This window comes from Anoplophora glabripennis, unplaced genomic scaffold (assembly GCF_000390285.2).
Source record: "Anoplophora glabripennis isolate ALB-LARVAE unplaced genomic scaffold, Agla_2.0 scaffold2634, whole genome shotgun sequence".
Lineage (NCBI taxonomy): Eukaryota > Metazoa > Arthropoda > Insecta > Coleoptera > Cerambycidae > Anoplophora > Anoplophora glabripennis.
In genome coordinates this window covers 1-11883 of record NW_019418707.1, presented here as the reverse complement: position 1 = coordinate 11883, position 11883 = coordinate 1, and the positions used below count along the sequence as shown (strand labels likewise).

At 33.3% G+C, this 11883-nt stretch overlaps 3 protein-coding genes across 3 annotated transcripts; 2 read left to right on the top strand and 1 right to left on the bottom strand.

Annotated features, from left to right (window-relative positions):
* The first annotated feature begins 105 nt into the window (after positions 1 to 105).
* Positions 106 to 3100, top strand: LOC108916691 (zinc finger protein 43-like). Its single transcript, XM_023456771.1, has 5 exons — positions 106 to 282; positions 404 to 706; positions 916 to 1091; positions 1755 to 2443; positions 2916 to 3100. The coding sequence occupies exons 1-5, from the start codon at positions 160 to 162 to the stop codon at positions 3098 to 3100; spliced, it is 1476 nt and encodes a 491-aa protein (XP_023312539.1). The 5' UTR covers positions 106 to 159.
* A 123-nt stretch (positions 3101 to 3223) lies between these two features.
* LOC111692682 (zinc finger Y-chromosomal protein-like) lies at positions 3224 to 4432 on the top strand. Its single transcript, XM_023456772.1, has one exon. The coding sequence runs from the start codon at positions 3235 to 3237 to the stop codon at positions 3976 to 3978; it is 744 nt and encodes a 247-aa protein (XP_023312540.1). The 5' UTR covers positions 3224 to 3234; the 3' UTR covers positions 3979 to 4432.
* A 5258-nt stretch (positions 4433 to 9690) lies between these two features.
* Positions 9691 to 11506, bottom strand: LOC108916692. Its single transcript, XM_018722991.2, has 5 exons — positions 11304 to 11506; positions 10940 to 11242; positions 10569 to 10744; positions 10263 to 10465; positions 9691 to 10150 (listed from the first exon to the last, which is right to left on the bottom strand). Exons 1-5 carry the CDS (start codon positions 11409 to 11411, stop codon positions 9897 to 9899), a joined length of 1044 nt encoding a protein of 347 aa, XP_018578507.1. The 5' UTR covers positions 11412 to 11506; the 3' UTR covers positions 9691 to 9896.
* Between the last annotated feature and the right edge of the window lie 377 nt (positions 11507 to 11883).

Sequence of the window (11883 nt, the reverse complement as noted above, 5' to 3'; positions counted from 1 at the left end):
CGTCTCAATTTTCATGTTCCAAATTATCTAACTCAGTGTGAAGAAGAAGAAGAAAATTATAAATGCGGTTATGAATGGCTTTATTGTTTATGACAGTACCGTTATTCAATATTCATTATCAAGGTTTAGAATTCGTGATAAAAAAGGCAATAAATAAATATGCAAGCAACAATCTTCGAAGAGACATTTTGTAGGCTGTGTCTAAATACTATAAGGGATTCAAATTGTCGGGTGATAGAAGAAGTCATAAGGGATGTACTAAAAATTGTTTTGCCGCATGTGGTAAGATCAAGTAAACAAGATTACTTTTATGTCCGTAGTGTAATTAATTTAGTTAAGTTAACAAGATTACTTTTATGTCTGTAGTGTAATTAATTTATTCTTAATTGCAAATCCGTTTCAGAGTTTGGAGGAGAAAGTTACACATTTTATGTGTGTAAAATGTTCTGTAAAATTATTTGCTGCTCTTAATTTTAAGTCCATATGTATGGATACCGAAGACTTAATTTTTCCTTATATTAACGCCAGTAAAATGTCAATGATTGATTTAAAGGAAGTTTATTTTAAAGAGAAGGGAAATATTCAGTTAATGGTTGTTTCGGATGATCAGAGAATCTGTCGATTATGTTTTCAGCTGGTAACTTATGGATTTGTGGCATTAAATGAAGTGGATGTTGACATAATCGATGCATATATACCACAGGTTGTAAGTTATATTTGAGAGTATTTGTACAAATCAGAAAACAATCTTCTCTAAAAACGATATTCTATATAAGTGTTGTATAGACATGAAGTATTTATAAAATTGGTAAATAACTTTTTTACTTTTTTATTTGTCATATAAATCATTGAAAGATGCCTTCTTTTTAGCTTTACATTGAATAGCAATTAACACTAATATTTTTTTAATTGTAGAACATCCGTGCTACCAGGGATCCTCTTATATGCACGGTATGTTTTGATTCGCTGCGTACCCATGGCAGTTTTTTAAAGAACTGCCTTGATGCACATGAGAAATATACAAACGTCCATAAACAGTCTTACATTAAAACTGAAGAAATTGAAATAAAACCGGAAGATGATCAGGACAGGTAAGGAAATGTCTAAATTTTGTACTTTAAGAATTTATTGTACTTGATAACGAGAGGTATTTCCTAAATAGTGATTTAGAAAATTTTAAATTTTAGAAAACAGATATATAAACCTGTTTTAATTTTAAAAATGCTTGTTTTGACTTGTGGTCTCATGCGTGATGCCTTTGTTTCAAACTTCTCCTCGACCTGGTAGTCGTAGCTCCTTTTTTTTAAGTGTTTTCTGTTGCCACACAAAAATGCGCAACGATAATACACAAACCAACTTAAATTTGCACATATTTCTGCTCATTCTGTAGGCAACCCAAATTACTAAATTCAAGCGGAAGTAAAATAAAAATAAAGTCATGATTTCACTTAAATACTAAACAGTGTATCAACGGTTAACTCCATCAGGTCATCCATACAGAATCATCATCAATATTGCTAGGTTATTGAAGAGTTTGGGGAAATACCGACCTTGTTAATATGCTGGCAACAAATTGAGACTTTGCTTTGTTTTTGACCTTAGAAATGACAGCAAATACTGATTTATTCCGGCACAGTGCAATGATTAATAATTTCAGAGTTCATATGTTTTTTTTGTAAAATGCAATATTTTCACCTATAGCCCTTTAAAAATCCCGGATTTCAAAAATACCCTCTATATGTAATTTTTTTCAGTGACACACTACCGGAGACCTTCAATAATGAACCATTTGAGAAGAGTGACTGGAAAGATGCAGCAGATGATGGATGTAAACCTGAGAGTAAAGCAGCAAACAAACGTAACATGAAAACCAAGCAGGGCCGCAAAGTATCATACAAGTGTGATAAATGTATTTACGAAACTGGAAGCGAGAGGTGTTTTACAGCACACCGTGCGAGACACGAAAATGATTCGGTAGTGTATAAATGTGAATCATGTAAGTATGAAACTAAAGATAAGAAGTTACTTCAGAAGCATCAATTGAGGCATAAAAACATTTCAAAAATACGTATGCACCGGTACGAATCAGGTAATTACAAGACAAAGTGCACGTCTAACCTTGCTAAGCATCCGGTGAAACACAAAGCACAATTGTACAAGTGCAATGTTTGTCATTTCAAAACCAAATGTAGGACCAACTTTAACAGTCATTATTTAAAACACAAAGACTCCAGCAAATATGATGAACTCAATTGTAAAACCAATTGCAAGGCTTTACCACATAAGAACACCTCAAACCTGACGATTTATAAATGCGACGGCTGCAGCTACGAATCATTGAATAAGGGTTATTTCATCAAACATCAATTAACACATAAAGATCCTTCTCAGGTTCAAACATACAGGTGTAACGAATGTGATTACGAAACTAAATACAGGCGTTGTATTACCACGCACCAACTGAAACATAAAGATCCTTCGCAGATTCAAATGTACAAGTGTAACGACTGCGATTTCGAAACTAAATACAAGTATAATATCAAACAGCATCAACTGAAACATAAAGATCCTTCGCAGGTTCACATGTACAGGTGTAATGATTGCGATTACGAAACTAAGTACAAGATTACTATCGAACGGCACCAACTGAAGCATAGAGATCCATCTCAGACTCAAATGTATAGGTGTAATGACTGTGATTATGAAACTAAATATAAGTTTTATGTGATACGACACCAATTGAAACATAAAGATCCTTCGTTGGTTCAAATGTACAGGTGTAAGGACTGCGATTATAAAACTAGATACAAAGGTGTTATCAGAACACATCAACTGAAACATAAAAATCCTTCCCATATTCAAATGTACAGCTGTAATGATTGCGATTATGAAAGTAAATACAGTTATGATTTAAGGCAACACCAACTTAAGCATAAAGATCCATCTCAGATTCAAATGTACAGGTGCAATGACTGTGACTACGAAACTAGATACAGACAGAAAATCAAATACCACCTACAGAAACATAAAGATCCTTCGCTGGTTCAAACGTATAGGTGTAACGACTGCGATTACGAAACTAAATACAAGGTTACTATGAAACGGCACCAACTGAAGCATAAAGACCCATCTCAGACTCAAATGTACAGGTGTAATGACTGTGATTATGAAACTATATACAGTTATTATTTAAAACACCACCAACTGAAGCATAAAGATCCATCACAGATTCAAATGTACAGGTGTAACGACTGCAATTACAAAACTATATACAAGAGTTATATTCAAATACACCAACTGAAACATAAGGATCCTTCGCAAGTTCAAACGTACAGGTGTAATGACTGTGATTACAAAACTAAATACAAGAATGCTATCAAACAGCATCAACTGAAACATACAGATCCTTCGCAGATTCAAATGTATAGTTGTAATGACTGCAATTTCAGAACTACGTACAAGAATGTTATGAAACGGCACGAATTGAAACATAAAGATCCGTCGCAAGTTCAAACATACAGGTGTAACAAATGTGATTACGAAACTATATACAGACGTTATATTAACAGTCACCAACTGAAACATAAGGATGCTTCGCAAGTTCAAATGTACAAGTGTAATGACTGCGATTATGAAACTAAATACAAAGGTCATATCAGAACGCATCAGCTGATACATAAAGATCCTTCGCAAATTCAAATGTACAGTTGCAACGATTGCGATTATAAAAGTAAACACAAGAGGAATATCAAACGGCACCAAGTGATGCATAAAGATCCATCGCAGGTTCAAACATACAGGTGTAACAAATGTGATTACAAAACTATACACAGACGTAATATTAAAGCGCACAAACTGAAACATAAGGATCCCTCGCAGGTTCAAATGTACAAGTGTAACAACTGTGATTATGAAACTAAATACAAGAGCAATATCAAACATCACATGTTGAAGCATAAAGATTTCTTGAAGGTTTAAACATACAGATGTAATGACTTCAATTTTGAACCCAAATAATGGAGATATATCATGTGTTAAAGCATAGAGAGCCTTCTCGAATGCAAATTTACCTTTGTGATCTGTGTGGTTTGGTAATTAAGGTTTGCAGGTGTGAATTACTGCCCATCGATATGCAAAATACGGTCAAGAATGGAACTGTTTAAGAGCTATAAGACACCGATCGTAAATATTGGAATAAGATGTAAAACATAAAGCCTGCTTTGAAAAAATTGGTTGAAACACGAAAATTTCACTGAAACAAGAGGACTGGCAACTGATTTGTAGAAATGGCTAATACCTGGTTATGAACTGAAGAGTCCACACTTTTCCTATTTCTCACAATGCAACCATCTACCGATTGACAAACGGTTTATAATTTTGACTGATTATATCATGTTAAATGTGTATATATATTTTAAACAACGATATTGTATCTTGTGTAGACCATGTAAATAATAAAAAAAGTCTAATTTAAATGTGCATCAATTTTTTAATAGAAAGCTGTTGAGAACTACTGACTTGACTGTATTTTCACGAAAAATGAAGCGTTCCGTATTACCTGGTGTGCGTTATACTGGAGTTAAGTTTCCGTAAAATATTGTAGTCAAGAATCTCGCACAACCAGTGGCAAAGATACCGGGAGACACCACCATTAAAATGGTCAGAATTTTGACACCATTGAATATTTTGTAAATTAGACAACTGGATTTCAATAAAAAAAAGGTATTGCTTCCATTTTATTCAAAAAGTCAATCATTTTTGAATTATTGTTTTTCCATCCCAAAATCAAGCAAGCTTATTCTATTCAACATGATTCTAAAACTATTAATTTTACAAAAAAAAACTATTGGAATTTTTTATTACAAAAACATGTCTCAAAAATACAGTGTTTTAGAAATTTTCCCCTTACTACTGATTAGAAAATTTTAAATTGTGTTTGCGGCAAAAATTCCTGTAAATGTTTGCGAACAAAGTGAACAATTTAAAGTTGTTTTCTCTATTCAGTTATGTAATAAACCTATTTTAGATTAAAAAATATAATAACTCGAAAATTATTTGCTTTTTAAATAAAATGTAGGGGATATTTTTTACCCCTTACAACGTACACCAAAACTGCACATATCTGTATTATTTCTGAGGATATTTATTATTTATATTATTGTAACTTTTTCTTACTTTTTTTTTCTTCAAATTTTTCTATTCTATTATTTTTTTCCATTTTTCTATTCTCTTTTCTTTCACCAATACCATACATGCACATGTATCTTTTTTAGTTCAGCTGTCTTAAAAGTATCTAATATTTTAGAATTGTATAGGTTTTAACAGCTCCTGATTTTCCAAATCAGTAAGCTGACATATTAACCTTTTATTTCCTAAAATAATATCTGTAAGATGTTTTGCTATTGTACTTTAAATTGGAGATAATAAATATTATTATTATTTTTATTTACAAGCAAGTGAATTTGGGGCCTATATCCCAAAACCAGTTTAGATTTCGCTATGTACTATTATTTTTGGTTTTTCTATCCACTATCAAAGTTTGATAGATTAAAACCCCTTATTATTAATCCATAAACTTAAATTTTAATGCGAAAGCATTTTTTACAGTAACTTTAAAATATCTTCATAAAAATATTCAAAATCTCCCCTTGCCATTCTTATGCATCGGTATTTTTCAGCTGTACTGTATGTCCTTTTATTCACACTAGCATAAAAAATCAATATTCGATTGTCCTGATTTTCGAGACGAGCTTTGCAGTGAGCAAAAAACTTGTTAAACAAAAGTTGCTTATTGTTCGCTCCTGTAAAATATTTGAGCTATAGTTAGCGTTAAGCAACTTTTTTTAAAGGAACACCCTGTATATTATATTTTTAGATTCCTCGTTAAATTTCAGACAGACTTTGAATGTAAATAAATAGACCTTATTTCCACTATTCGGTCACAAATAAAAAAATATAGACAGGCTTATTCGCTCAAATTTCATACGACCCGTGCTGTGGTTTCGAATAAGTCTTACAATCTTTATATTCGTCTCAGAAATGGGCTATTTAACATGTTCCCATCTATCATCTAATTCAGTGTCAAGAAGAAAATTATAAATATGGTTGTGGTTATAGTTATACTGTGGTTATGGAATGGCTTTATTCCTTATGAAAGTACCATTATTCGTTATCAAAGTTTAGAATTCCTGATAAGAAAGGCAATAAATAAATGTGCAATTATATTACAGGGTCTCTTCCTCTTAGATCACTGGAATTTACCTGTATATGTTTAGAGAACAAGGCAAAATATTGTAAGGTGTGGGTTGTATAAAATTATTTTAAAAACGTCTATATGGTTTTTTATTGTATTGGATAGAAATATTTCTATACAATACGCTTCCTATCCCGTTGATGATGCATCCTTATATACGACGCAGTGAAATACATCTTTTAACTGATTTTTACTTACCAGAATACGTGATTCCCACCAATTTAAGTTAGCCTGAATAGTGTCAGGGATAGACATTTTATTATAATTTTCGTTCGAGTTTTTAAGACCTAAATATCTTACTCTTTCAAATGACTTTGTGTAGAATTTGCCATATTTGACGGCTGGGCGAGCCGACACAAGTAGACTAATAAACTGTGAAAAAATTCTTATCTTGCAGCGTCTTTATTTTCTTTACCCATTTATTTATTTTTCTACGTTTTTCCCCAGTGAGTTCTAGGGTCATTCGGGAAATGTTAAAAATAAAGCCTAAAAACTTACATTTTTACACTCTGTTCCTTATTTATCAAGAAATCATCAAGGTAGGCAACATATAATACATCATTTTCTCTTACATATTTTCACACTGGTTTAACAATTTTAGTGAAGTGTGAATTCAAACCAAAAGGAAGGAATATAAACCCCTAAAGTTTATTATGTACCCTAAATTTTAGAAATTTCCTGGAACTACCTTTACTTATAAGAGCCTTTGCTGTAGGCGCGTCTTCCATCATTAGAACTCAGTAAATTATTCAGAATTGCCTTATAAAGTCTCACCGTTTTCACTGTATAGGACCATATTGGTCGGTTGTTAAAATAATATATAATTTTGAATTAACTGATATTCATTATAAACAATTTTTTTGTGAAATTTTAGATACTGTGGTAGTCCAAATTGAAATTAGATTTTCTGACATAAATAGTTTGCAGTGCTTCGATTTAGTAAATTCGAATAATTTTACATTGTTTTGTAAATTATTTCCGAATGACTTAATTGACAGTTTAATAAAACAATATCCGATATTTGATAGCGTGTTATTGCGGAACTTTATACTTTTCAAATAATTTTTTAATTAATTTTACATTTAAATTTTCTACAGGAATAATTTTACTACTTTGTTTAACAATATCAAGTAGAAGACAATTGCTTAGTTATTAATATAGTTTGAATGAAATATTCATTATTCCACATTTACTTTGCGGAATTAATTTTTATGATAATTTGGAGAAATAATATTAAACCAATGTTTATTTCTATTTCCTTTATTGAATGCGTATTGAAACAAATAAATTGATATTTGACATACTTCAAGGGGTAAATTATATTTCTAAATGAATAATTTTTATTGGGACATATTGTTTAAAAAATAGAGCCCGAGTTATTTTTTATTTTCGCTCATTTAAAAAATTTAAATCTATGATTATTTTCTTTCAAGAGTAAGAAATTTGTCGTTTCATTTATTTTAACATGAAATCAAGATCAATTTATTTTTCCTTTACATCCCTCATATAATTAATCTGTTTTTCAATTTTTTACATTTTTAATCTGTTTTTCGAAACAGAAAATTATTTCAAAGCGGATGTTTTTGTTGTTTAAGTTATAAAAATTTAGTAAATATAAATAAAATATTGTAAGAACTTTTCTTACATACAAATTTAAATATAATACGCCATCAAGTGCCATTAACAGCGTACGCTATAACATGCTTTGTTTCGAAAAATAGGATCCAAGGTTTTTGGGGAGCCTGAAATAACGAGCGTTCAAATAAAAACGTGGTCGAAGTTGGCTCTGACACATTGGACGTAGGGAGTAGCTTATAGCGACCAACTTAACCTCATTTCTCAACGAGCTGTATAGCAGCTGTCAGTTTCAATTACGTTAATGACTATATAACTTTATTTTAAAGAATAGTGATAACAATAACAAACAATTAAAGGAGCTGCGGAAAGTGTCCCCCTCCTTGTTATAACAATAAATTAAAGCAGCTGCTGAAAGTGTCCCCCTCCTTGTTCCAAGCACTTTTCACACCTGTTCCTCAAAGAATTAAAGACATTTTCTAAGATGCTCGGGGTATTGTTAATTTCACGAATCTTGTCTATAAGTCGAGCCTGCAGATGGTTTAAATCAGGAATAGGCAGTTCAAAAATAGTGTTTTTAAGGTAAGGCCACAAAAAGAAATCACACGGCGTAATATCACATGACCTCGGTGGAAATTCATGTTCAGCATTGAGACTTATTAGTCGATTTTGGAAAACTTCCCTCAACATATTCATCGTCTTGCCTGCCGTATGTGCCCTTGCGCCATCTTGTTGAAAGTAAAAGTTTGTAATTTCGTTTTCTTCCAGCTGGTTAACAAAAGGAGCGATAATTTCTTCTCTATACCTTTGCGCAGTAAGAGTACCATTAAAAAAAATAGGTCCATAAATCCTCCTTCGATTGAGAGCACACCAAACTCCAATTTTTTGAGCATGTAGAGGGCCCTCGACAAGAAAGTTATCTGGTTTGTCAGAAGACCACATTCTCAGATTCTGTGAGTTTACGTAACCACTTAAATGAAACCAGGCTTCATCAGAAAAAAAGGTGATATTATGAAGTTCACCGTAGTTGTTTAAAAACCATTCACAAAATACAGCCCGTCGCGGAACACAAGTTGCTGACAAGTTAAAACGATAGGAGAACAAACGCAAATCTTTTTTTAACACTGTGTGGCAGGTACCGACTGATACTCCCACCATTTGTGATAAAACACGTACAGAAGTTCTTGGCGTATTTTCCATTATTTGTTGGACATTTTCTTTTAATTCTTCAGTCCGCTTTTTAGGTCGGCCGCTTCCTTCTTTTCTTGTTACACTGCCCGTTTCACGAAAAACATTAACACAACGCTGAACTGCACTTTGAAAAATTTTGTACTCAACAACGCCGGGAAATTGATTTTGAAATTCTATGAAACATTCCTCAATAGAATACTTCCATATTCCATCAATCTTGCGTCCATTTCTAAAGTAGGATTCTATGATAAACACTTTTTGTTCTTGAGAAAACACCATTTTAAACGCTTTTTAAAACGAAAATATTCAAATTGATAGCGATAGCGCTTTGACAGATGACGTTTAAGTTCATTTGCTATACGCTACGCCCTACGTCCAAATTTTCAGAACCAACTTGACCACGTTTTTATTTGAACGTTCGTTATAAGCGTACACCACAATTGTACACATTCACAGCTGCAAACCTTAATTAGCAAGTCACGCCCTACATATGCATCTGAAAAGGCTTTCTGCAATCGCAGGTGGCGAGCCAGTATTGTGTCACAGACATAAAAGAACGAAGAATAAAAAACAATTTACTGTAATAAATATAGTACAAGAAATTCTAGACGCCTAGACTAAAACGTGCAAAAAATAGACTAAGTTGTAACGCTTGCTAGAATTAAGCCGCTTCGAGTACATGTTGAGGTTAAAATTAATAGATGCCTACTATTTAAGTGACCCGCTCTGATCTACCTACTCCAAGTCGAGTCCAGGATAGAAAAACCACTAAAAGAGAACTCCCTTCTATTACTATTTTTATTACTACTACATACTACTGAAAGTTTTACCAAAAAAGTAGTTTCAAAAAGACATTTCAATCTATTCCGATCATCACCTAAGTGTCTTTGTGCTCCCGCTGCCTCCTGTTCTTGAACCAGTTGGAGACCTGCCTCGTGGTGAGTCCCGTGGCTTCGACCAGCTCCCCCTTCTTCCTCGGGCTGGGATAGGGGTTGTGCTTGTAACAGTCCCTCAGCACGCTCCTGGACTTCTCCTTGAAGCAGTAGTTCGTCTCCTCGCCGTCCCAGATGGTGCGAGGGAGGGGGAATTTTCGTCGGACGCGGTACTTGTCCACCGCGCCCAAGGGCCTTCCTGTAAAACAAGAATCAGCTGGCTTATATTCAAGGACATATTTATACACCGTTGAACTGTTGTCGGTGGGACATAAACGAGGACATCTAGCGGTTATTAAGTTACTATTTACCCCTCAATCTTTCTGCCTCTATATAGTGAGCTTTCAGCCAGAGCGCCTGGAGCTTGGCGTGGTTGTGGGGACTGAATGTGTGACCTTCTAGTAATTTGTACAGTTCCTTGAAGTTGCCCCCGTGAAACGCCTCTATCGCCTTGGCTTTCAGTACAGACTCGTTGTTGTGCAACTTATCACAGGCCGGTAACGACCACAGGAACCTGCATCATATATTTCTTCAAATTTAAAATTTTTTAAATCACTATTTAGGAAATACGTCGTCATTAAGATATTTAAAGAAAAGTTCGATAAATTATTCCTTACCTGTCCTGATGATCTTCCAGTTTTATTTCAATTTCTTCAGTTTTAATGTAAGACTGTTTATCAACGTTTGCATATTTCTCATGTACATCAAGGCAGTTCTTTAAAAAACTGCCATGGGTACGAAGCGAATCAAAGCATGTTGTGCATATAATAGGATCCCTGGTAGCACTGATATTCTACAATAAAAAAAATATTGGTGTTAATTAATTGTGATTTAATGTAAAGTTGAAAAGACGAATTCTCTCAATAATTTATATGACAAATAAAAAAGTAAGTAAGTTATTTTATGTCTATACAACTTACATAGAATACTGTTTATGGAAAAGATTGTTTTTTGGCTCAGAAATATTTTCCTAAGAAATAAAACTTACAACCTGTGGTATATATGTATCGATTATGTCAACATCCACTTCATTTAATGCCACAAATCCGTATGTTACCGGCTGAAAACATAATCGACAGATTCTCCAATCTTCCGATGCATCCATTAACTGAATATTTCCCTTCTCTTTTAGATAAACTTCCTTTAAATCAATCACTGACATTTTACTGGCGTTAATGTGAGGAAATATTATGTCTTCGGTATCCATACATATAGACTTAAAATTAAGAGCAGCAAATAATTTTACAGAACATTTTATACATATGAAATGTGTAACTTTCTCCTCCAAATTCTGAAACGGATTTGCAATTAAGGATAAGTGAACTATACTACGGACATAAAATTAATCTTACCACATGCGGCAAAACAATTTTTAGAACATCCCTTATGACTTCTTCTATCACCCGGCAATTTGAAACCCTTGCAGTATTTAGACACATCCCACAAAATATTTCTTCCATATTTATTTATTACGTTTCTTATCAGGAATTCTAAACTTTGATAACGAATAACCATACTATTATAAACAAATTAAACAATAAAGATACTCCATAACCACATTTATATGATTCTGCTTCTTCACATTGAAATCATTGAATTAGCAGATGGGAACGTGAAAATTGAGACCATGGAGACTAGACAAGGAGCACGAACTTGTACGGGAAAATTTGTCAAAATTTGTCCACGAAATGGCAGAAGTTACCGATAATTTTTACCGCCAGGATGTCGCTAGTGTTCCAGGTGTTGCGAAGTGAATGAGCATAATAGAAACGAGTGAAGTAAGCAAATAAATAACCATCAGGGAGGCTAGATAATAACATACTAATGGTTGGTTTATCCCTCGCAACACCTGACGAACTAAGACTGACAATACGCAGACTTAAAAACAGAAAAGCCCCCGGACCCGACAATATACATAACACGACACTTAAA